This window comes from Phalacrocorax aristotelis, chromosome 22 (assembly GCF_949628215.1).
Source record: "Phalacrocorax aristotelis chromosome 22, bGulAri2.1, whole genome shotgun sequence".
Lineage (NCBI taxonomy): Eukaryota > Metazoa > Chordata > Aves > Suliformes > Phalacrocoracidae > Phalacrocorax > Phalacrocorax aristotelis.
The window spans coordinates 237185-260115 of record NC_134297.1 but is presented as its reverse complement, the minus strand read 5'-3'; the positions used below and the strand labels follow the sequence as shown (position 1 = coordinate 260115).

The 22931-nt window shown below is 59.4% G+C and overlaps 5 protein-coding genes across 9 annotated transcripts in view; 4 read left to right on the top strand and 1 right to left on the bottom strand.

Annotated features, from left to right (window-relative positions):
- Positions 1 to 4778, top strand: part of KMT2A (lysine methyltransferase 2A) — a 49027-nt gene extending 44249 nt beyond the window's left edge. For both annotated transcript variants that reach the window (XM_075116149.1, XM_075116148.1), the window contains exon 36: positions 215 to 4778. In XM_075116149.1, coding sequence (XP_074972250.1) covers positions 215 to 490 — 276 coding nt within the window. In that variant the 3' untranslated portion in view covers positions 491 to 4778. The remainder of the gene's footprint in view (positions 1 to 214) is intronic.
- A 232-nt stretch (positions 4779 to 5010) lies between these two features.
- TTC36 (tetratricopeptide repeat domain 36) lies at positions 5011 to 6068 on the top strand. The gene is made up of 3 exons (XM_075116198.1): positions 5011 to 5179; positions 5356 to 5544; positions 5619 to 6068. Exons 1-3 carry the CDS (start codon positions 5068 to 5070, stop codon positions 5885 to 5887), a joined length of 570 nt encoding a protein of 189 aa, XP_074972299.1. The 5' UTR covers positions 5011 to 5067; the 3' UTR covers positions 5888 to 6068.
- Positions 6069 to 6162: 94 nt separating this feature from the next.
- TMEM25 (transmembrane protein 25) lies at positions 6163 to 9057 on the top strand. Its single transcript, XM_075116184.1, is given in 9 exon segments — positions 6163 to 6787; positions 6894 to 6997; positions 7080 to 7384; positions 7386 to 7590; positions 7593 to 7889; positions 7963 to 8247; positions 8348 to 8434; positions 8542 to 8657; positions 8865 to 9057. Coding segments are annotated over 8 exon segments (1473 nt in total). The 5' UTR covers positions 6163 to 6671; the 3' UTR covers positions 8616 to 8657; positions 8865 to 9057.
- A 121-nt stretch (positions 9058 to 9178) lies between these two features.
- Positions 9179 to 13538, bottom strand: IFT46 (intraflagellar transport 46). 4 transcript variants are annotated; one of them, XR_012664070.1, is made up of 11 exons: positions 13404 to 13538; positions 13157 to 13333; positions 12923 to 13071; positions 12194 to 12268; positions 11996 to 12089; positions 11711 to 11839; positions 11159 to 11280; positions 10670 to 10736; positions 10334 to 10520; positions 9973 to 10058; positions 9179 to 9601 (listed from the first exon to the last, which is right to left on the bottom strand). XR_012664070.1 is itself a non-coding variant. In XM_075116191.1 (11 exons), exons 1-11 carry the CDS (start codon positions 13455 to 13457, stop codon positions 9512 to 9514), a joined length of 1104 nt encoding a protein of 367 aa, XP_074972292.1. In that variant the 5' UTR covers positions 13458 to 13537; the 3' UTR covers positions 9179 to 9511. The 4 variants fall into 4 exon arrangements, 2 of the variants coding, with proteins under 2 accessions (XP_074972292.1, XP_074972293.1); XR_012664071.1 differs by having other exon boundaries at positions 11159 to 11277; XM_075116191.1 differs by having other exon boundaries at positions 10334 to 10394; positions 13404 to 13537.
- A 58-nt stretch (positions 13539 to 13596) lies between these two features.
- ARCN1 (archain 1 coat protein complex I subunit delta) lies at positions 13597 to 22846 on the top strand. The gene is made up of 10 exons (XM_075116183.1): positions 13597 to 13675; positions 15254 to 15517; positions 16089 to 16268; positions 16536 to 16741; positions 17301 to 17462; positions 18204 to 18369; positions 19644 to 19791; positions 20021 to 20129; positions 20301 to 20505; positions 21119 to 22846. Exons 1-10 carry the CDS (start codon positions 13673 to 13675, stop codon positions 21206 to 21208), a joined length of 1533 nt encoding a protein of 510 aa, XP_074972284.1. The 5' UTR covers positions 13597 to 13672; the 3' UTR covers positions 21209 to 22846.
- Positions 22847 to 22931: the final 85 nt, after the last annotated feature.

Here is a 22931-nt window from a genome sequence, read left to right as displayed (position 1 = left end):
GGCTGGGAAGGGTCTCGGTCCAGTCTTAGCGTTGCAGATCCAAAGAGCACGGGGATGAAACAATTCAAGTGTGAGCTCACGGAGAAAGGTGGAGAGAGGTTGCAGGTGCTCCTGAAGGCTTGGCTTTTGGTTGCTGTGCTGAGCTAGGTCCTCTGCTAGGGTGGCCGTGCCTTCGCTTCCCTGACCTAACCCTCCCTCTGTCCTCCGTGCGTAGGGGATCGGTTGCTACATGTTCCGCATTGACGACTCCGAAGTGGTGGATGCCACCATGCACGGGAACGCGGCCCGCTTCATCAACCACTCCTGTGAGCCCAACTGCTACTCCCGGGTCATCAACATCGATGGCCAGAAACACATCGTCATCTTCGCCATGCGCAAAATCTACCGAGGGGAAGAGCTCACGTACGACTACAAGTTCCCCATTGAAGACGCCAGCAACAAACTGCCCTGTAACTGCGGCGCCAAGAAGTGCAGGAAGTTTCTAAACTAGAACTTCCGTCAGCTGCGAGCGAGCCCTGAAGGGCCTGGGGCGTACCAAAGCTTCACGCGAGTCCCTCCCCAGCCGTTTGGACGGGACGGGGAGGCGGAGGCAGGAGTGAAGATCGGCTGGGCTCAGGGACCTGACTGGCGGCTCTGTTTCTCTGTCAGAGTCCACATCTTCATGTCTCGCATGCGCACGCTCACCCTTGTGAAAGACACGAGCGACTGGAGAAGATCCTCGACGTGATTATGTTTTTGCTATTCGTTTCCCCCCACCCCTGGTATTTGTTTCTCAGTGTGGGGCTATTGAGCGGGAGAGGGGAGGGGAGGTGGGCCCGGCCATGGGGAAGCGATCGCGGCTTCTGTCCCTCTATCCCTCTCGTGTCTTGGAGACCTGGAGGTCTCCTCCTCCTCCACCCCCTTCGAGGGCTGTGTCAGAAGTTCAGTAGCACGGTGTTTGAGCGAGCTTTCCTTCTGAGGAGAGGGACTGCGCCCCCGCAACCAGCTGCCCCAAGGACTGCATGCGTGCGTCTGTCCGTCTGCGGTTCCTTGTGCGATGCGTCCGCAAAACACTATTTGCGAGTCGGCTGGCGTGCTGCGCGGCGCGGGGGACCCGCTGCGCGGCGCGGGCCTGGCTTGGCCGGTTCCGCCTAGGAAGGCCGCACTGGGGAGCGCGGGACGGAGCAGCCCGGAGCTGGGCGGAAGAGGGTTTGGCTGGCGTTTTGCTCCAAAACCCCTGCCCGAGCGCAGGGGCATTCCTGGCCTTCTTTGGCAGAGAGAGGGCCGTGCCAACGGTTCGGGCACTCTAAGTCTTGGCGAGCGAAGGCTTCCTTGCAGCAGCGCCCTCCCTCGCTGGCTTTGTAGGAGGGAAGCAGGCCTTGCCCCGGCCCCGTCTCCAGCAGCTGGCTGCCTCCTCTGCCCGGCGAGCTGGAGGCGCTTCCAGCCGGCAGGGTCTCTGCCACCGTGGAGCTGGTCCGAGGGACAGGCGTCGCTAGGGAGAGCCGGGGAGTGAGAGCCTGCTGCGGGGTTAGCTGCGTACCGCTGGAGAGCAGGGGCACAGGAGGGCTTGCGTGGAGGCTCCCAGGGTACCCGCTCCGCTCAGCCTCACCGCAGCGTCCTAGGGCCTGGTGGGGCAGCCGGGGAGCGATCCGGTAGGCAGGCGCCTGGCGTCGTCCGTCTTCAGGGTGTAGTCACATCATCTTCCCCGAAAGGCGCGGGAAGAGGCGCCGGAGCGGAGCGCAGGTTCCTTGCAGAGGCAAGGCCGAACACTAACGCGCCTCGCCTGCGCCGCAGCCAGGAACGCGTGGGACGGGAGCGAGCGCTTGGCGCGGTTGCTGTAGCTGAGGAACCGAGCTTGTTGTAGGCGAAGCAAAAGACACTATCGTCCTGGTTCCAGGAGCGTAAATCCTCCTCCCGCCCAGGTCTGCTCCCCGCCTCCAAAACAAAAATGCAGAGAAAGAAGTGAAAAGCCCCGAGCCTGACAAATGGGCGACATTAGATTTTACTCTGTTCTGTTTACAGTTTAGTATTTAAGGTTTTATAAATGTAAATATATTTTGTATATTTTTCTATGAGAAGCACTTCATAGGGGAAAGCACTTATGACGAGGCTTTTTAAACAGTGGTATTATCCTAATTTAAGAGAATCTCTTTTTAATGATTTTTTTATTTTCGTAGGACGGTTATAGGAAATACCTGGCCGGACACAGTCTGATCCTTTCTCCGGGGGGGGGGGCGGGGGGGGGGGGGGGGGGTGGAGTACGCTTGGGTTTTTTTCTTTCGTTCTTCACTCTTGTTCTGCCTTTTTGACTTCAGTAACTGTTTCCAGGAGGTTTGGCTGGACCTTAAAGTTTATTTCCCGGTCAGCATGGGGGCGGGAGGGAGGATTGCCCAGCCTAGGAGGGGTTTGTCTCTGCCTGAAGGGCCGTCCGTGTCCCCAGGCAGGAGGCCCGATTCTGCCATGCCCTGCTCCGGCACCCTCTGTGTATTTAAAAAAGAAAAATGAGGAAGAAGGAGAGACCCCTGACCCTCAGTACCGCTCTCACGGGGAGGCTGCTCCGGGGCACGCGCCTCCTCCCGCGGTCTCTCTCTCGAAGGCAGATGCGTTTTTCCGTGGAGAAGGGGATGCAGGAAGCGCCCTCGCTTTTGCAGGCCGTCCCTGCAGGTGGTTTGCAGCCGTTCCGGGAGCCGGCGGGTTGGAGGGCTGCTCCGAGGCGGCGGCGGCTGGTGGGGAAGGGGTGGGAGCACCTGACGGCACCCCGAATCCACCCCCTTTGAGCCCCGAGACCTCCTCCTCTGAGCTGAGAACGAAACAGGGCTCTCAGAGGGTCGGGAACTGCCGCTTTCCTTTCGTTATTGCACTGTGTGGCGATGATTTGGTGATAACCATTGAAAGAAAAGTCAGATTGACGCTGCATTTGTTACTGAGATGATTTGATGCACTGACAGTTTGGGAACGCACATACCTTGAGGAGGCCAAAGAGCCCGCGCCCCGGGGACCCCGGCCCCGCGCACGGCCGCTCTCGGTCCTTTCCCTTCCCCGTTTCTGACGGCAGTGCTGGGGCACGGCCCTCGCCTTGGCGAAGCCCCTGAATTTACCCGAGCAGCTCAGCTCCCCCCGCGTTTTCTCTTGCGCCCTGGTGATGGAGGAGCGCCTTCCCTGGCAAGCAGATCCCTCCCGTCCGCCTGGCTGCGGGAGGAGGCTCCGGCTGCTGGGAAGCGCTGCCCGAAGCCACCCCACGCGGGGAGGAGGGAAAGCGGGGTGTTGGGGCGCGGCGTGCCGCGGCAGCCCCCCGAGAACTGAGCGCCAGGTGTCTCTCCTCCCGCGAGGGCTGGCGGAGCCCACCGACCCGGCCGGCTGCCCGCTTTGCTGCTATAGCCGTCGTGGCTGCCTCGGCGGGAGCCGCTGCGGCCGCTGGAACTGTCTGTACCCCCGGGAAGATGCGCCGCGGCGAGCGGGGCCCTCGGGGACGCACGGCGGCGGGGCAGGGGGAGGGCGGGGCAGCGAGCGCCTGGGCTCGCTGCCGCCGCCCCTCGACCCCGTCCCGCCCGGGCCGGCGGTGGGCGCAGCGCGGCTCCCCCGTGTATGAATGTATATTTTATAAGGACTGACGCCGATCACGGTATCTGAAAATACTAAAAAAAAGAAAAAAAAAAAAAGAAAAAGGAAAAAAAAAAGGAACCTTAGGGCGTTTCTTTTACTTTGTACAAACCGACGTGGTGGTTTTTTTTAAAGGAAAAGCGGGTCATTGCAAAGGGCTGGGTATCTTTTCTTTCGGGTTTCCTTTCATTTCAAAGCAATACCAGGTTCTTCGGCGAGACGGTCTTTGTGCAGAATCATGCCATTCACACCCATACTACTGGTCCACTCTTGACACTCGCGAGGTTTTTTTATAACTATAAATACGATATATATAGGAACTAATATAGTAATGCACCGTGTAATGAAGCCTAGTTCAGTATCGGTCCATGGCTTTTACTTCTCTTAACACTATAGGTAAGGATTGTGTTACAGTTGCTAACGCCGGCCGGGAGGGCCCAGCCGCGCGTCCCCGCCGGGCGCGAGGGCGGCCGGGGCCGGGAGCGGGCGGCGCGGCCTCTCCCGGCCCTTCTTGTTACCAGTCAGTACTTGTACAACTCGGGTTCTTCCTTTCCTTCCTCTCGTTTCGGTTATGAATGTTGGGGTACCACCTGCATACGGGGAAAAACGTGCTCTGTGCTTTCCTGGTCTCTTTTTAACGAGGTACAGTAGCTTTGTCTATCAACCGAGAACTATACTTGTGGTGTTTCTTTTATTGAACTTAACAGTCTCTTTAGTAAATACAGGTAGGTGAATAATTGTTTCAAAAAAAGAAAAAAAAAAGGCAAAAAAAAAAAAAGCTCTGCAAAGGCAAGGTTATGTTCTAGAAGTACATTTCTTGACAACTTATCATGTATAACAATTCTCTACAGGTTTTTTTTTTTTCTTGTGTTCTTCCAAGCTTCTGGTTGTTTGTTTTTCGTTTGTTGGTTTTGTTTTGGTTTGGTTTTTTTTTTTTTTTAAAAAAAAAAAAAGAAAAAAAGAGGAAACGTGTCTAAAGTACATCAGTGTTAATTCCCTGTCACAGGGAAGAAGGAAATACTTTAATAGTTAAAAAAAATGCTGAAAGCTCTGCAAAAGACTGAATGTAAAAATAAAAAAGTGTACATAGTTGTAAAAAACAAAAAAACAAAGGAGTTTTTAAACATGTTTATTTTCTATGCACTTTTTTTTATTTAAGTGATAGTTTAATTAATAAACATGTCAAGTTTATTGCTGCAGAGGGTTGCTCTCGATTTCTTCTTGAGGGTTGAGAAGCCGCTTCCCCTGCGTCTCCGCTTCCCCCATCGGAAACCCCGGGGCGCCGGGAGCCCCCGGCCAGCACCGGTGGCGACGGCCGAGGGCCGCGCAGGGCCTCCCGCCGCACGTGGGTCACCTTGGGAAGCCGCGGCTCTCCCAGCCGGGCCACCGCCTCCGGGAGCCGGGCTCGGGATAGGACGGGGGAGGGTTGAAGGTTAACCCGCCCGCCTGCGCCCTGCCGCCCGGCGTGGGGGCTCGGCACACGGCGCCATGGCCACCGCCAACGACAGGGCCGTCCTGCAGACCATCTTTAACCCCAGCACCCCTTTTGGGGATATCCCAGGGCTGGACGAGGAGGGGGATGACGACGCCCAGGAGGAAGGTGAGGTGATGCTGCGTCGGGTTCTGGCTCGAAAATGGCAGCGGGGTTGCCGCACCGCCGCGGGGTGGGCAGGGGAGGGAGGCTCGGCACCCTGCAGGCACTGGGGCTGCTCCCCCGGCGCGTCCCCCACTCCCGGCCGCTTCCCCGGCCCAGGGCTCCCCTTCGCGCTGCCGCAGGGGAAGCCTTCGCACCGGAGCTGCTGGAGCAGGTCCGGGACCTGGAGCTGCAGGGGGTTTCCGCCGCCGAGTCGGGAGACGTCAGCGCGGCCCTGGAGAGGTTTGGCGAGGCCATCCGCCTGCTGCCCGAGCGCGCCTCGGGCTACAACAACCGGGCGCAGGCCCTGCGGCTGCGGGGGGACGTGGCAGGTGAGAGCAGTGCCCACGTGGCCGGGTCGCGGGTGGCACCCCGGCCCTCCCCGACGCCTCTCTGCCCCGGCCAGGTGCCCTGCGGGACCTGGACACGGCCATCCGCCTGAGCCGGGGCCACGGCCGCGCCGCCTGCCAGAGCTTCGTGCAGCGCGGCCTCATCCACCGGCTGCAAGCTCGCGAGGAGGAGGCGCGGCAGGACTTCGAGCGAGCGGCTCGGCTGGGCAGCGCCTTTGCCCGGCAGCAGCTGGTGCTGCTGAACCCCTACTCGGCGCTCTGCAACCAGATGCTCTGCGAGATGCTGGGGCGGCTGCGCAACCCCGGCGGCACCGGCGGCGAGTGAGGCGGGCACATCCTGGCCCCGGGGGAAGGTCCATCTCCCCTGGGGAAGGTCTGTCTCCGGTGCCGGAGATGCTGTTCCTCCTCCTCCTCCTGGCTGACAGCCAGAGATGGGTAGTACCGAAGTGCCTCGCTTTGTCTCAGCTCTGCTCCACCCCTAATAAACCTCCCTGAGTCGTGGTTTAGCCCCAGTCCCTGAGCTGTGATTGCTGCTCCCCCGGCCAACTCCCCCCACTTCATATACTGGGCATGACGTCATAGGGTACGGATTATCCCTTTGGCCAGTTTGGATCAGCCGTCTGGGCCGTACCCCCTCCCCTCCCAGCTCCTCATGCACCCGGCAGAGAGGGGAGGCTGGAGAAGTCCCTGACCGGTGTAAGCCCTGCCTAGCGACGGCTAAAACATCAGTGCGTTATCAACGTTTTCTTCACGGTAGCTGGTGTAGCGCCGTGTTTTGGATTTAGTGTGAAAATAGTTAACTCTGTCCCAGCTAAAACCATGACAATTGTGTCACTTGGGCTCTGCCGGCGGCGGCGCGGGCAACAGCAGCGTTACACCCGTGTGTGCGCAGCCCCGCTGAGGCGGGCGGCCCCATGGGTGCAAGGCCGGGCTGAGCAGGGCCCTGAGCCCCACTCCGCTGATGAGGGGAGGTGGGGGGCGTGGGGGTGTTCATTGGCTGCTCTGGATGGGTGGTCTCCGGCCGCGCTCGGGGCCGTCCACCCTGCTGCCGCAGCACTGCAGCACCGGCGCCACTCGGGGAAGGCGGCTGCGGGGGCCCAGCGAGAGGGATGCTGGCAGCTGCACCGCGCCCGCCCCTGCACCGCATGCACGGCCCTGCGTGCTGGGGCCCAGGCGCAGAGCCGCACTGCGGGCTAGGCTGGACACAGCGGCAGCGATGCTTCAGGTAAGGTGCAGCCTGGCCACATCCTCCGGCCCCGCTGCGTGCTGGGATGCCAGGGGCCCAGTGTGGGGGTGGCCCCATGTCCCCACTCCAGCTGCTTCTCTCCTAGCGCTGAGCGCGGCCGGTGTGTCATGGGGCATCCTGGGGGCTGGCTGGGGGCCGCCATCACCCGCCTCCTGCTGCTGCTCGGTGTCCCGGTGCTCTGCTCGGCAGGTGAGGCTGCGGTGGGGGCCGGCACACGGCTCCGGCAGCAGGACCCTGCTGTGGCTCTGACGCGCCGCGGGCTCTCCGGCAGGGCTGGGGGAGCCGGGGCCCACCATCGATGGGCAGCTGCTGGCAGAGTGCACGCTGCGGGAGGAGGAGAGCCGTGCCTTCACCTGCCGGGCCCCCCGGACAGCCCCTGGCGCCGCGCTGGCATGGTACCTCGATGGCCAGAAGCAGGAGGCAAACTGCTTGGCCGCGGGCACTGCCAGCACCCTCACCCTCACCGCCCGGCGCAGCGACCGTGAGCTAAACTGCTCCCTGATCGACCCGGCCTCTGGGGAGACCTACAATGCCTCCGTCCTCCTTGACGTGCAGTGTAAGGTCCGCGGTGCCGGCCCCGCTTAGGCCAGAGGTGCGGGGAGGTCGTGTGGGGCCCGGCCAGAGCAGGAGCGAGACCTGCAGCCATCGCTGCCCTAGCGGGGCAGCGACTCATCGGCCCTGTGCAAAAGTGGCTGACAAGCGCTCCTGGTCCCTGGCGAGACAAATCCCGCTCCCCGCTGCGCTGCCCCCGTCCCTCCTGCTGCTCTCACTGCCTGTGTTTGTTGCCCAGATAAGCCAGAGATCCTGCAGGCAGAGGCCCGCTACCAGGAGGTCGAGGGCGCTGGGCTCCTCCTGCTGCTCTCCGTGCTGGTGCAAGCCAACCCACCCGCCAGCATTACCTGGGTGGACCAGCACGGTCGTGTGATGGCCAACGCCTCCGAGTTCCTCCTCCTGGGCACCACACGCTACCAAGGACTGGCCAACCACTCGCTCCGCGTCCACCTGGGCAGCACGGCTGGCAACTTCTCCATCAGCGCTGCCAACAGCGTGGGTGTCACCACCGCCTCCCTCCTGCCCCCAGGTAGGTGTTGGGGTGTGGGCACGGGGCAGCGGCCCTGCGGAGGGGTGCTAAGGGTGCTGCGCTGCCCCTGCAGGTCTGCTGGATGCCCGCGTGGAGCTGCCCCTCCTGGGCGTTGCCGTCGGAGCAGCCCTGGCCCTGGGCGCCCTGCTCAGCCTGGGCTCCTGCGCCGCCTGCCTGGTGTGCCGCCGGGCCGAGCCGGTGCCAGGTAAGGGGCAAGCGGGAGGGAGCAGCCCGCTCAGCCGCTGCTCCCCTTGCAGCGGCTCTGAGCATCTGCAGCCCCGGGGGGCGCGTCTGCCCCGCCAGACCCAGTCCCTGCCGCCCGACCTGCGCCTCGGCGACCTCGCGCAGGAGCCCGGAGGTAAGACCCCGCGTGCCAGCGTGGAGGGGCGCGTGGGGCCAGAGGCCTTGCCAAGGGGAGGGCGAGATGTCCCAACTCTCACCCCTCTCCTTCCCCGCAGCGTCCCCCAGGGATGTGGGAGCCGGTGCCAGGGAAGAGGAGATCTTCCTGCCGGGGCTGGAGAACTCCCTGGTCCTCAGCAAGCTCGGTGAGGGGGTGCAGGCGAGCGAGTGGCCCCAAAAACCGTGCTGCAGGGTTGCCAGCCTCCACAGTTGCCCCATAAGGTGACAGCGATGTGCTGTCTTTATCCTGCAGGGTTCATCCAGCTCCCGACGTCCGGGCGTGTCTACAAAGTGCCGAGCGCGAGCAGCGATGAGATCTGGCTGTGAGCCGCGGTGCAGTGCCCCGGCGGCGGGGCTGCCCACCCCCAGGTACGTACCAGCCTCTGGGGAAGCGCAGTCAGGGGCGCCGGGGAGGCCGTGCTGGGTGGCGGGCGCCCACCACCCCCCCAGCTGTACGTTAAGCTCTGCACTGCGGGCCTCGGTAACTGCACCATTAGCCAAGGCACCTTCTTTTAAGGAGCCCACAGGCTGTATGAGTAGACTGCTATAATTAAAACACATCAAAGCTGTTTATAGCCAGATCTGCCCAGCTGCTAGCACTGCCATTCCTCCTGTGGTCAGGCCGAGCACCAGCCTTGCTTTAGCAGGTCCGTGGCCTGCTTGTTCCCTCGTCCTCTCTGCGCCTGCCAGAGCTGCGGCAGACGGCTGGGCGGGCAGCATGGCAGTGGCTGTAGAGACGGCCCGACAGCAATAAACTAAACTCGAGCGTTTGCATGGTGCCGCGCTGGTTATTTCTCCTTGGGGGTAGCTAAGGGCCTCAGTAACATGGGGTAGAGTAGATCGGAGACCCCCCAGATCAGACCTTGGAACACACTGGGCAGATAGAAGCGTTGTGTTTGAGAACAGAATTTATTCCCGCTTGCTACAGCACTGGTAGCGTGTGCTCGAGAAGCCTCGGCTCTCTGCAGCACAGGGGGCCTGTCATCGGGACGAGCTGGTGTAATGCGGAACAGCTTGGGGACAAGTCGAAAATGGAGCTGTTGGGCAGCTCCTGTGTGGAGTGCCGTGAGTAAAGGCCCCCTCTTGTGAATGCAGAACGGAATCTATAAAAGCAGGGAGGCTTCTGAAGTTCTGCGCGTTGCTTCACAGGCTGCTTTGGTCAAATCTCAACGTCCAGCAGCAGATGAACATTGATCCAGGGGATGCAGGTTTAATGGGAGGCGTCAAGCAAGGCTTAACACGTCTGCGGCTTGTGAAGGTGGGTTGGATGGCGGGCTCCTGCCCTTCTTCCCATCAGCCAGGGGCTTGAAATGCTGTCGGGGAAAGAACGCGTTGGTGCAAAGGTTTGACTCCCGTTCATCAGCGTGCGCGCGTGCACGTGCTGCTTCTGCGCTGTGCAAGCTGTGTGCTCAGCAGCGGCCCTGACTTGGGTGGGAAACACGTTCCGGGCTTACGCCGGACCGTTAAACAACACGGCAGCCCAGCCTTGTGGCACATCAGAGGCTCTGTGCATCATGCCAAGGCATTAGGGACACAAGGAGCCCAGGAAAAACCTTTTTTGGACCCCTTCATCATGGCCTGCCAGCCCTTTACAAACACCCGCAGCACGGGCAAAGCCGACCGCGAGGAGAGCAGCTTTGCAGTGCTTCCAGCTGGGCGAGCAGCGCCCGCCTGAGTTGCTCACCTGCGAGTTCTTGAACTCCGAGTAGAGGGAGAAGAGGACATGGAGAGGCTGGATCCGACTCTTGTACACAGGGATGTCCAGAACAGCTACGAGGGAGATGAGAAGCGTGTAAGAGCGCCTGGGCTGTGCCACCCCACGCAGGGTGCTGCAAGGAAAGGCCGAGCTGCCCCCCATTACTTGGGCCTTTGCTCATCAAGGACCGCAGGCACCTGCGGTACAAGAGCCTGCTTCCTACTGAAGGCAGTGGAGAACAATCTGGGCTACGCGGGGCTGAGCCTGCACCTAGAGGTCTCTTGCTTTAAGCACGACAGTGCCAGGCCAGCAGCACGCGCGCGTCTTCAGCCCAGTCTCCCCTGCTTACCACATATCATGTCGATGTATTCGGCCAGGTCACAGTTCATCTCCGCGGTCGGGAGGCCCACCTGGAACAGACTGGGCTGTCAGCTCTGCTTCCGCACGGCCGGAGCCCGGGCCGGACTGTGGGCCGAGCACAAGAGGCCTCACGGGCAGTGGCCGGGAAGGCAGGCGTCAGGCTGCTCCCCCGACTTCTGGCAAGGGAGGAACGGTCAGTAGGAATACGCCTGAACAGGCCGGGCTGCGGGCCAGGAGCCCAAAACAGAACAGGAGCCCAGCTTTCATGGAAGACGGTTCCTAATGCCGCACACGGAGCTAACCACTTATTGCTCGGACAACATACCTTTCCCAAGAGCTCCTCAAATTCCGGTGACCATTCCTGCATGAGGGTCTCGATGTCGGGCATTGGCCTGCCAGGGAAGGAAAGGGCATGAACTTCAGGATCACACGCAACGGAAACAGCTTCCCGCTGCCGGGCGGCTGTAAACGGGGCAGCCTCGGTTCCAACCAGCCGAGAGACCTGCACGTCTGCCGAGGGTCTGCCCGGGCATTTTCCTTGATCAAAACAAGCCTGAGCTTAAGTTGCACGTCCTGTGCGCTAGCTGTCAGTTAAACTGATTCAAGTTACCTCGGGAAAGAGGAGCGCAGGGAGGCAAACCGATGCCCTACACACACGCGTGGTACGACTACCCTGACGATCAGCACGTCTTCTCCCTCTTGGAGGTATTTTGAGAGTTCTGCTCGGCGCTCCTGGACTTTGCTACCAGCCGCCCGCTGAGCCGAGCTTGCGCTGTACAAGCGCGTGTGAAGCAAAGCTGAGGCGACGGCTCACCTGCTGTAATGGACCGTGGCAGGAGGTTTGCAGCGGTGCAGCTCGCTGATACTTTCAATCCAGCTGTCGATGGCTTTGGGGTTCTTTTCTGCATTCTCCAAACTCTTCACTTTTATCTGCTGCTAAAAACGGAAACAGAAACCTGAGAGTGCTCTGGTGTTTTGGGGCTCTTTGCAAACCCTGCGTTCGCTCCTGACAAACTACGCGATATCTCTTTCCCAGTTGCACCGTACCGACCGATTTCTGCAGCCAGAGGAGCAGCTGGCAAACAAAACACGGAGTAAAACTAGGCAGTGACAACCGAAAGGAAACAAAGCTTCACCTGAAGGTAACAGATCCAAAGTCTGTACCAAGACTTGCCTGAAGCAAGGCTTAGATCCGCTGCAGTTTAAAGCTATAGCTTAAAGAAAAAGGTTAGTTTTTTCTGCTTGTTAAGGCCAAGTTATCAGCTGTGCTGCAACAACGATAGCCATGTAGACAAAAGTAAAACGCAATGTTTTTGCTACAGCCGGCATGGAGCAAGCGCCTCCTCCCTCCATCTCCACAACTCACTGTGATGTTGTGCTGCTTGGAGTTCTCCGTCAGCCAAAGGGAGAGCACGGTGGGATCCGACTGCTTCGTCGACGGCTCGTCCAGGACCAGCAGGCCAAGGTTATCAGGCTTGCCGTCGGGACGGGGAACCTGCAGATAAACAGAGACGCTCTTTTCTACGGGAGTCCAAAGTGGGGAAAGCTGGGGCTGCAGGGACAGGCTGGCCTCCGGTGCCCCTCTCGCACTGAGGACAGGTCCTTTGGGCTTGTGCGGCGGGAGGCACAGAGGAACCTGAAGCGATTGTACCTTTAGGAACGCGTCGATGTCTCCAACTGCGGGAATAAAGTCTGGAATAAAAGGCTGCAGCTTGTGCTCGATCTCTATCGTTTTGGGAGTGTACCTGCAAAACACCAGCACCACAGCGCGGGTGACTGCAAGCTGCCCTGCACAACTTGCCACAACGCAAAGGAGAGTCAAGAGCGGGCTAAAGCCCCTTCCGCTCACCTCTTGATGTACTCAAAGAGTTCTTTGATTTCAGAAGATACTGGCAAATAGTCATAATCTGATAAGTTGAAGTCACTAAAGAAAGCAAGAGAAACATGGGCAGAGATTAACTTGTAGAAGGTGCTGTACAACCAGGACCTGGGACCCTTTTTGAGGAAGCTGAAACACAAGCTAGTAAGCCCTCTCTTAAAATGTCTTCTTGCGCGGGAATGACGCTCTTGGGCCGCGATTTGCCTTGGGCCTCCTGGCCAAAAAAGGTACTTCAGGGCCAGACAGTGCTTGTGGTTACACAGACTTGTCATGGGGCTGTCAAAAGGGGGATGAGTGATCTGCACAGAGGCAGTCGGGAGTTGGGACTAAACTAGGGGGTTTAGCAACGGTTTTAGAATTGAAAACAGTGGAAGAGGAGGAAGGTTAGCCGGAGATGAATGATGTGTGAGAGATGTTCCTTTTCTTTCTTGGGCATCCGCTGCCAGCCTGGGCCAAAGCCGGGACAGGAGGTTGGCCAACACCTTCGGTCGCTCCCAGCCGTGCAGGGCACGGGGGTCCTCCAAAGAGCGGCCCCGGGTGCCTGCTGTTGCTCACACGAAGGAAGGAGCTGCCTGGCCCGATGCCCACGGCCACGCTCGCCCCCGCGGGGAGACGAGCACACCCGCGGAGCCGAAAGGGCCCCGCACGGCGCCTGCCCGCCAGCGGATCCCGGTTCCTGCAGCCGGTAGCGCCACTTACCCCTCCGGCGCAGCCCCGTGCTCCTCCGAGTCGTCCTCAGAGCTGCTTTCGGAGGAATCCTCCTCTTCCTCCTCCGAGTTGTCGTCGTCCTCATCCTCCTCCTCCTCGCTGAGGGCGGCGGGAGGCGCTGAGCGGGCCGCTGCCTTCTCCTAGGGGAGAGGGGCCGGGTGCTACCGGGTCGTGCCGAGCCGGGCCCGGGCCCGCCGGGCCTCGCCGAGCCGGCCCCGCGCCTACCTTGCCGCCGCTGCCCTCCTCGTCGCTGCTTCGATCGCCGCCGGCCCCGGGCAGCCCCGTCCGGCGGGAGGGGCCCTCCCCGCGGGCCCCGGCCGGCCTGCCCGCCGCCCCGCCCGCCTCCTCGGCCTCCGGCAGCTCCAGGCTCTCGTCGTACGGCTGATTCTCGACGAGGCGCGTCTGTGCGGAGAGGCGCGGTGAGGCGGCGGCGGCCCGCCGCGGACCCCCCGCCCCGGCCCGGCCCGCTCACCGCCGCCCGCCGCTCCGCCATGCCGCCCCGCCGCCGCGGCCCCGCCGTCGCCATGGCGACCCGCCGCCTCGCTTGCCCGCCGCCGGCTAGAGCGGCGCGCTCTCCGCCCCGCCCCCTAGCGGGAGCGGCGGCCCCCGCCCGCCCGCCGTGCCGCGCCCCGCCCCGCCCCGCGCGCCGTGCGTGACGCTACTTCCGGTTGGGGACGTGGCTCGGCGCCGCCATCTTGTGGAGCTGCCGAAGGGGACGCGGAGCCCAGCGCCGCCGCCGCCATGGTAAGGGCCCGCCGCCGCCGCCCGGTACAGCGGGGCTCGGGGGAGCTCCGGGCGGGGCCTCGGCCCACCCCGTCCCACCCCGCCTCGCCCCAGGCCTGCGGCGCAGGCCGATGCCGGAGCCCCGCGGCCTGGCTGGGCAGAGCTGAGGGCTGCGGCAGGGTCTGTCCCCCGGGGGGCCGGGGCTGCGGCCGGGGGCGGCGGGGTCGCAGGCACGGCCCGCCGGGGCGGGCGGGAGGCGGGCAGCGGCGGAGCGCAGCTCGCAGAGCCGCCGTGCCCCCTCAGCCGAGGAGCGGGTGGCCGTGGCCTTCGGTACGCGGCCTGGCGCCTGTTTCAGAGGCGCTTTGGGGCGTTAAGGCTGTCCCCTCGAGTGCTGGGTGCAGCCAAGCGCGGGCCAGCGCCAGCCCCCCCCCCCGTGTCGCCGCGGAGCGTAACGCCGTGAGGTTTTTTCCCCTCTCAGCGCTAGTCTGCACCTTGTCGCCCATCCACAGCGTCGTTTGATGGCCGTCTCGGTCAGCAAAGGCTGACACGTTGCTCCATCAACAAGAGCTCCGAGCTCAGGCGCGGCGGGGATCTTTGGTGCCGCCCGGTTCCCCCGCACCGTGGTTCCGGTGCTTTCAGGGAGGGCTCGCTCCCGGAGCGCTGTAATAAAGCTCCGAGGAGGTTTATTCCTGACCTGTAAGTACTTGAGGACACGTTTGCCCCCAAGGTGTCGAGCTGCAGCACCCCAGGGCAGTCCAGCGGGAGCCTGGCACCCTTACCGAGGCGCACCCACAGAGCGCTGTGGGCCTGGGGCTGAGGTGGGACTTGAAACCGGTCTGTGTTGGAGAGCATCTGCCACTCGCCTGGTTGTTAGACAGCCATTCATAACAACGCTTGGGGATTTAAAAGATTTTAAATGCAGAAACTGCCTTATCCTGACAAAGTTAATTAAGAAGCTGATCTGTGAGAGGGAAAGTGTGAGGAGGAAGTCTTGGTAGTCTGAGGGAATGAGAAAAATGTAGGCCAGCAGTTGCCTCTCCACCTTTCTATTGTCAGTGTGCTAACGTCTCTGAAATGCCCAGGAGAGCCCCCCGAGTGCTGTGAGTAGTATAGCTGTCTGTATTTGTTAACCTGGCTTTACTGTAAATGCGGCACTGGAAGAAATGTCATGTTTTAAAACGCCCCTGTGTTTAGTTGGAAGCTGGGGCCAAGCTGACAGAAAACTCAATAACCCAGAGCCTCTCCTAAAGGGTTCTGGGGGCTTGCCACACCTCTGCATGCGTAGGAACGGGCTGATTCTTCTCGTCTGCCTGACGGGAGTGCTGGGAATTTTCATTCAGGGTAACACAGGGACAGAAAGCAGACTGGAGAGAGGGAAACGCAGAGGTGGACCTGCTCTTAGAGTTGTTTAGTGCCTGGGTCCAATCATAGGAAAAGGCTTAAAATTGCTTTTAAGGAAAATCAGGTGACTGTGCAGTACGTGTGAAGGTGAAAAGTGGTTGGAAGTGACCCTGTCTTGGAGGGAGTTGTGCTGCCCCGGGCTCGCTACGGCTGCCTGGTGTGGGAGGCCCAGGTAATCAGCGCTCGCCTTCTCCACAGGTGCTGTTGGCAGCAGCCGTCTGCACAAAGGCGGGGAAGGCTATCGTCTCCCGGCAGTTCGTGGAGATGACTCGGACCCGCATCGAGGGGCTGCTGGCAGCTTTCCCAAAGCTGATGAACACGGGGAAGCAGCACACTTTTGTGGAAACGGAGAGCGTGCGGTACGTCTACCAGCCGATGGAGAAGCTCTACATGGTGCTCATCACCACCAAGAACAGCAACATCCTGGAAGACCTAGAAACACTCCGACTCTTCTCTAGAGTGGTAAGGGCCTGTCACTTAACGCAGTGTTCGCACATGTGTAGCCTGAGACAGCGTCGTTACAAGGGAGCCTGTGGTGAGCTGCTGCTGAAGCGCTGTTTGCCTCCCCCTGGCAACTTGGCTTTCCAGAGCCTCTTCCCGAGCTGGGAGCAAGCTTTGCAGTTCCGATGGTATTTTTGAACTATGTTTAAAAAAAAAAATAAAATTCCACAGTTGTGGTTTGGCTGGCACGAGACCAAAGGGATGATGTTGTTGTTTTAGGATTAAATATTATCTGTATTCTTAAGATAACCCCATATTCCTTCTAAAACTAACGTGGTGTTACCGCGTGTGATCGTTAAAAGTACAGCACTACTTCACGTGCATTTCTGAGCATCGACTTATGCAGCCGTCCTCACGCAACCAGAGGATCTTTGGGAAATTTGCTGTCCTCGGTGTGTGTTGAGGTTCCTCCCAGTTAGTGCAATAGCTGAGCCAAGAGGTTGTATGAGTATTTTAGTGTAGAAAAACTAATAATGGCAAAACTTTGTCTTCGTATGAATACTCCATTAAAATATTTTCCCTTCCTCACTAGATCCCTGAGTATTGCCGAGCTCTGGAGGAGAACGAGATCTCCGAACACTGCTTCGACCTGATTTTTGCCTTTGATGAAATTGTTGCCCTGGGCTACCGTGAAAACGTCAACCTGGCGCAAATTCGGACCTTCACGGAGATGGATTCGCATGAAGAAAAGGTGTTCCGAGCTGTCCGAGAGGTGAGCCTGAATAACTGCAAGCCTGGCACGACGGGGCAGCCTGCCTGGGAAAAACTCCTTTTTTTTTTTTTTTTTTTTTTCCCCTTGTACAAAGGTGTTGCCCTGCTTTGATAGGGGTCATAAAGTTACTTGGCTTTTCTGTAAACTAAATGCCTGTCTCCTGTTTCCTTTTCCTTGGCAAAGGGCGTGTGAGCAAATGCACTTAGCTCTTGCGCAGCTGAAGATTGAGACTGCAAAGCCCTGTCAGCCTCTTGTCTTTTCTTTCAGACTCAGGAGCGCGAAGCTAAGGCCGAGATGCGCCGCAAAGCGAAGGAATTGCAGCAGGCCAGGAGGGATGCGGAGAGACAGGGCAAAAAGGCACCTGGTTTTGGTGGCTTTGGCAGCTCGGCCGTGTCTGGCGGCACAACGGCGGCGATGATCACAGAGACCATCATCGAAACGGAGAAGCCCAAAGTGGCACCGGCACCCGCCAGGTGGGCGTGCAGTAGGTAGCAACGGTTCCCTGGAGCCAGCAGCGGCTGAAAGCACGTGCCCAAATAAGGGCTCTCTAAAACGGGCTCTTTGTCCCTGTAGCCGTCCCGTTCGGTTACTGTGCAGGTAGAGACCGTTGTGCCTTTGTAAAGCCTCCCCCGATCGGTGGGTGTAGACCTCTGAGCCTTTAACGTGGGTGCTTGTGGGCCAGTGTTTGTTGCATATTCTTGAGACCCCCCCCATCTTATCGCTGAAGAGGTTTGTGCTGTGGACCCCAGTGGCATCCCGTAGCCTCTCTGGAGTCTTTGGTGGGCAACGGGCTTCTCATTTTGTGTAAGAAAAAGAGGTCCCAGCTACTGGTAATACTTGGAACGGAATCCAAGATCTAAACTTGGCACCCTACACGTCAGGTCATCAGTTCCATGGGAGTTCTCCCCTAAAAAAGGCTGCAGAGGCGAGCGCCGTATTGTTGGGATAGCCAGGTTACAGCACTAAGAGAGCTGAGGATGGAGGAATCTGTTGCCATGAGCTGACTTGGAGATTCTTACGCCTTTTGTTTAGGCCTTCAGGTCCCAGTAAAGCCTTGAAACTTGGCGCTAAGGGGAAGGAGGTGGACAACTTCGTGGACAAGCTGAAATCAGAAGGAGAAAATATCATGACTTCCGTAGGCAAGCGCTCTACGGAAGCAGCCAAAGTTCTTGCTCCTCCTGTTAACATGGAGAGGTAGGTATTGCCCTCGCTTTGAAAGTCCTCACGCAGCGCACTCTGTGATGCGCGTGCTGCTTCGTGAGCTAACTCCCTTTCTAGTTTTGAGAACTGGCTTTTTTCCTGCCGTTGCGGTCCTGCGTGCTCGCTTGGCCTCTTCGTTGTAAAAGGTGGTGGGTAAAATCTGGGAAAACATAGCCACAAAAAAGCAGATGGCTAATTTGATTAGGAATCACCCTAACTAAAATGGGATGTGCAACCGCTGTTTAGCTGAGGCCAGGAATTTTCCTATGCCTATTTCACAGTGTTTTGCTTGCGGATGAGTTAAAATAGCTGCCACTTTTCCTTTTCCCCAGACACAAAGAGTTCTCCCGCCTCACTGGGGCTTCGGATGGGAGCGTTCGCGGCTTGTTCTACACGTAGCAATTCAGAACCTTGTAGTGCTGTGAGCCACGCTGCTGTATGGCAGAGGGGTTCTGAGCGGACAGCGTGTCGAGATGCCGTATCATTGCTGTTTAGCTGGCCTTCCGTCCATGGCAGACACGTATTGGTGCAGCCGCCTGCCCAGAGCTAACCTGTTGGAGCAGCGTTAGCACCCGCTGTGCCATCCGTGCTGTTCCCTTTGGGGCCGTCGCGCTCTTGGGAGCGCCTGCCCGTTAACACGTAGCCCGTCCTCGCTGGGCACTAACCTCTCGTCTTGCCTGTTAGATGCCAAGCGCGGGACTTGAGACACCTGGATCTTTTTCTCTGTCTGTCTAGCGTGCACATGAAAATAGAGGAGAAAATTTCCTTGACTTGCGGCCGTGATGGAGGCCTGCAGAACATGGAGCTGCACGGCATGATCATGCTGCACATTTCTGATGAGAAGTTTGCACGGATTCGCCTGCACATAGAAAATGAAGACAAGAGGGGAGTGCAGCTACAGGTAAAGCCAGTTTGGTGCCCCGTGCTGCTGAACGCCCTTTTGCTGCTCTCCAGGGCAAACTATTGGAAATACTTGAGCGCGTTACCGTCCTACATTCCCATCCAAACCCGCTCAGCAAATGCGTTGAAACTGGGAGTGGTTGCCGCAGATGTTACCGCAGCGTGAAGGCAGGGCCAGCTCATGCTCAAAAGATTGAAGGTCGCTTGAGAAACGCCGTCTCGGGCACTTACCCACCTGCCCTTGGAGCCTTATCTGTCCAGTAGCGCACGTTGGCGTGCCGTCTGCTCTCCCTTGGACTTTGCAGCAGCCTGCTGTGTTGCTTGGTGCTTGCTTATGTGCTGGGAGCTTTAGCTGTTGAGCAGGAGTGTGAGAATTAAGTCGCTGTGCCCACAAAGAATGAATTTATTACCTAGACAGCCATTTGTTCTCGGGGTCGCTCGTGTCCTGTCACTGCTGCCTCTGAGATGGTTCCTGGAGCCAGAGCCCTTGATTGCAGTCAGCGGTAGAAGCTCAGGAGATCCTTAGAGATGCCTCCTCCCCTCTATCCCTCTCTGTTTGTGTGACCTTACCAAGCCCCAAAGGTTGTGCTGCTTTGATGCTCTCTTTTGCTTCCTCCTCGCTGAGAGCTGGCCTGTACGTAGCTGGCTGCAGGTCTGCCTGTACGGTAGTAGGTCCCTTGTCAGCATGTCTCACGAGCGAGCTCCTAACGATGCTCCCGCGCGTGCCGCTTGGGGCGGACGACCAGATCAGCCCCAGCGCTGACTCCTGTGTCTCTAGCGTAGCTCGAACGCTAACTTGTAAAAATCCTCAGCTCATGAAAAGCTGCTTACGCTTGCCGTTGTGAAGAGATGATATTTAAATCAAGGTTGGCGGCTGCCGTATCGGTGCGTTAAGGTTGCTGAGGGAAGCAGTGTGTTTGTGGTTTTGGGGTGTTCTTCCTGGCAGCGTTAGGTTGTCTTCGGGATGGTCTTTGAGATTTTAGGAGTTGTTAAAGTTGTTCTCCGGGTGTCAGCCCACGACGTGCCTTGCCAGAGTCTCCAGCACAGTGGCGAGCGAAAATTGCAGCGGCGTGAGTCCTCCTTGGCGGATTGGCCTTTTTTGGAAGGAATCCCAGGTTGATAAGCAGATGGGCTCCAGCGGGGCTTCTGAGCAAGGAGCAAAACGGGCGCGTGTTTTGTTGAGGATGCGTAGGCCTGTGTTACTAGAACCCGCGTTCCCTATGTACGGCTCTCCTCGGGCTTTGAATCACAGCCTGGCATACGTTCCCCTTTCAGACTCACCCGAATGTGGACAAGAAGCTCTTCACTGCAGAATCGCAGATCGGTTTGAAGAACCCAGAGAAGTCATTCCCGATTAACAGCGACGTGGGCGTGCTGAAGTGGAGGTTGCAGACCACGGAGGAGTCCTTCATTCCACTGACGAGTGAGTGCGGGCGTGTGTCCGGGGGCTCGGGCGGGGGAGGCTGAGGTTCACCCTCGGGCTGCGGGCTTCTTGCCCGCCTTGCGGCGGCTGGGCTGCCAGAGCGGGGCACACCGTCGGTCAGAATTTCTTGGGGATCGCTTGGCTGGGCTTTTCAAAGTGTGTCGTCTTTTGAGGCCCTGGCCCACATAGAAAGGCTGCGTGGCTCAGCGTGCTGTTTCTGTGCCCTCAGTTAACTGCTGGCCGTCAGAAAGTGGGAACAGCTGTGATGTCAACATTGAATATGAGTTGCAAGAGGAGAGCTTAGAGCTGAACGACGTGATCATCGCCATCCCCTTGCCGTAAGTGATGTTCCTTGTCCGGGCAGCGCTAATGAGCGCTGTCCTGGATCCCGTCAGTTCCTTTGCCTCTCGTGTTCGCAGCCTGGCCACACCGACGGGCTCGACATGCGTTTTCTGAGCTTGGCGCAGGTCCCGTGGCTCTCTGTTGCAGCTTCTCGTTGCCTGCTCTAGGTCTGGTGTCGGCGCCCCAGTGATTGGGGAGATTGATGGCGAGTATCGCCACGACAGCCGGCGAAATCTCCTCGAGTGGTGCCTGCCAGTGATAGATGCCAAAAACAAGAGCGGCAGCCTGGAGTTCAGCATAGCGGGGCAGCCCAACGACTTCTTCCCGGTGCAAGTCTCCTTCATCTCCAAAAAGAACTATTGCAACATACAGGTACGGTCGCTGCTGGCGCTCTGCAGGTGTGATGTCGCTCTTGCCTCCTTCCAGCTGCCGCAGTCATCCGCTGGCTCCCAAGGGCTGTGCTGGGCCGGGGGGGGCCCTGCTGGCCCGCTCTGCTGACGCCGAAGCCTTCGCTCGACGCAGCCTCTGTGGTGGCCGGGTTTGGGAGCGGCAGCAGGCGGTGCTGGCGGCTTCAGCTTCCCGGAGCTTCAGCTTCCCGGAGCTTGCCTGCCGCTTCAGTTGTGCCTTCGTGCCTCTGAGCAAATGCTGATTCCCCTCAGGCTTCGTTAGAGAATCCGTTGGCCTTCCAAGCTGAAACGCTTCTTGGCATGTGACTGTCTGTCTGTCTGTCCCCGCGGAACTGTAGCTAGCGACAGCTGCTTAACTCCTCGCAGGCCGCTTTCAGCAGAGGCACACTTACCACAGAAAATCGTTCCCCTGTGTTCAGGTTTCCTGAGAACAAAGATGGTTCTTTCAGGGCCGGGTGTGGTTCAAAAGGGCCGGGTTGGCCCCGTGTCCGTGAGCTCCCCAGCGTCAGAAAGCGCGGCGTAGCCGTGGTGGGGAGCGGCGTTCGGTGCTCAGCTCACTGCGCCTCTTGTCTCCGCAGGTTACCAAAGTCACCCAGGTGGATGGGAACAGCCCTGTAAGGTTTTCCGCTGAGACCACCTTCCTGGTGGACAAGTACGAAATCCTGTAATGCCAGCCGTGGGGAATCGCCAAGGAAGAAATTTTTAAATTAAAAAAAAAAAAAAGAGGCCGAAGTTCATTCTGAATGTTGGAACGCCACAGCCCCCTCTCTGCTAAGACGCGTGGCTCTGTCTGCCATCTGCAGCCTTCCTGGGTCACAGACACTTTTGGCAGAGAATTGACGTGCTCGTGGGGGGAAAGGCTACAAATTTCTTTGGCAGATTTCTGCTGACCGGCAAAAAAAGCAAGATCTCCGCAGAGGACCTGGCTTTGACGCGTCCCCTTCTCCCCCGAAGACGACCGGAGCTCAGTCCCAGAGCCTACCAGACATCATTCTCTTCCTTTCCGAAGCGTCACGCGCCGCTCCGTTGTTGGTGCTGCCATTTTAATTTCTCCTCGGCCTTCAACTCTCGTTTCCGTTGATGAAAGCAGGCGTTAAGATGACGCGCGCCAGGGCGCCTTGCTCCTCTGGACCCTTCCGTCTGGTAGAAGCGGAGCAAATTGGCCTCGCTTTCGAAGCGGGGGGGTTGTGGGGTGGGGGGGAAGAGGGACTCGGGCCTTCGGTCCTTCCGTGCCGCACGGTTGCTGCTGTCTCTCTAGCCCTGCTGTACGGCAATGGCCCGACGGTGGGGCTCGCCTCATGGGCTCCGAGGGGGCTCCGAGGTAGCGCAGGCTGTGGCTCCGGATGCTCGAGCTCCTGCCGCAGGGGGGAGAGCGTCCAGAAGGGACCGTCCCCTGCTCGCTGCCTGTCGCAGCTGCTCTTGGGCCAGGCTTGGGAGGCAGTTTAATTCGTTTAGAACCAGCTGCCTGTCCTTCCCCAGGCCCTGGCGGTGTTTTGGGAGGTTGAAGGCCTTGCCTGCCTCGGTGCAAGCAGCTGTGGAGACTGGGTTGTGTGTCAGGGCCTGTCCCGAACGAGTGCTCTTTCTCGGCGCTTGTGGATGGAGGAGAAGGAAATGCTGGTTTCCAGGAAGCGCGGGGGCCGATCCCCGTGCGAGCAGCACTCCACTGGGGTGTCCGCCGTCCCCTCTTCCTCCTCCCGAGCGTTACTGCCTCATCTCATAGAGCTGTGCTCCCCTCAAACCTCGTCACGCCTGCTTGACTCGGGGCCTGTCGCCAACGGCTTCCCTGGCCACCGGCGAGGCCTGGCAGGGAGCGCACCGGCCGCCGCTGCAGGTCCCCAGCCGCTGCAGCCAGAAAGAAAACGCCCTCAAGACGTGTGCCGTGCTCCCCAGAGAGCCCCTCTGCGGGGGCGAGAGCGCCTGGGTTCCCGTGGGGTCCTCTGCCAAAGAAGTTCGTCGTCTCTCCTCTGTCGGCAGCACCCGAGAGGAAACCAGCCGTCCTCCCAACCCGGGCGGGCGGGAGAGCAACCCCCCCTTCCCTAGCGAAGTAGGTGACGAATCCCAGTAACTCGGTCCCGTCCCAGAGTTGCTCGCCTGTATGATTTTAAAATGGAGTCGAGGTTAGTTCGAGCATCCAAGGAGCTTTTCTTTTTCTTTTTTTTCTGAAATTTGTTGGAGGGTGATGTTGACACCGAGCCCCGCTCCCCCATCTGTAACCCCGTACGATGCTGGCCTAGGGCGTAGAGCACATTCCAGTGTACACAGAGGAAAACCGAGTCTTTACTCAAATAAAGCGTATTGTCAGAGGAGCCGGCTGAGGGTGCGGGGGTGCTGCGGGCGGAGCGGAGTGGGGCGGCCTGGCCCGGCCCCGCGGGGCGGGACGGGACGGGGCCG

Bases quoted from the DNA above. Each gene is read 5' to 3' on its own strand.
- IFT46 (XM_075116191.1), bottom strand. From the start codon at position 13,457: ATGGCGACGGCGGGGCCGCGGCGGCGGGGCGGCATGGCGGAGCGGCGG. The intron at 12,269-12,922 runs GTAAGTGGCGCT...TGCTTTCTTTAG, and splicing joins CACGGGGCTGCGCCGGAGGG to TGACTTCAACTTATCAGATT. The intron at 12,090-12,193 runs GTGAGCGGAAGG...GGTGTTTTGCAG, and splicing joins CTCTTTGAGTACATCAAGAG to GTACACTCCCAAAACGATAG.
- ARCN1 (XM_075116183.1), top strand. The intron at 16,269-16,535 runs GTGAGCCTGAAT...CTTTTCTTTCAG, and splicing joins TGTTCCGAGCTGTCCGAGAG to ACTCAGGAGCGCGAAGCTAA. The intron at 19,792-20,020 runs GTGAGTGCGGGC...CTGTGCCCTCAG, and splicing joins GTCCTTCATTCCACTGACGA to TTAACTGCTGGCCGTCAGAA.
- TTC36 (XM_075116198.1), top strand. From the start codon at position 5,068: ATGGCCACCGCCAACGACAGGGCCGTCCTGCAGACCATCTTTAACCCC. The intron at 5,180-5,355 runs GTGAGGTGATGC...GCGCTGCCGCAG, and splicing joins TGACGACGCCCAGGAGGAAG to GGGAAGCCTTCGCACCGGAG. The intron at 5,545-5,618 runs GTGAGAGCAGTG...TGCCCCGGCCAG, and splicing joins GCTGCGGGGGGACGTGGCAG to GTGCCCTGCGGGACCTGGAC.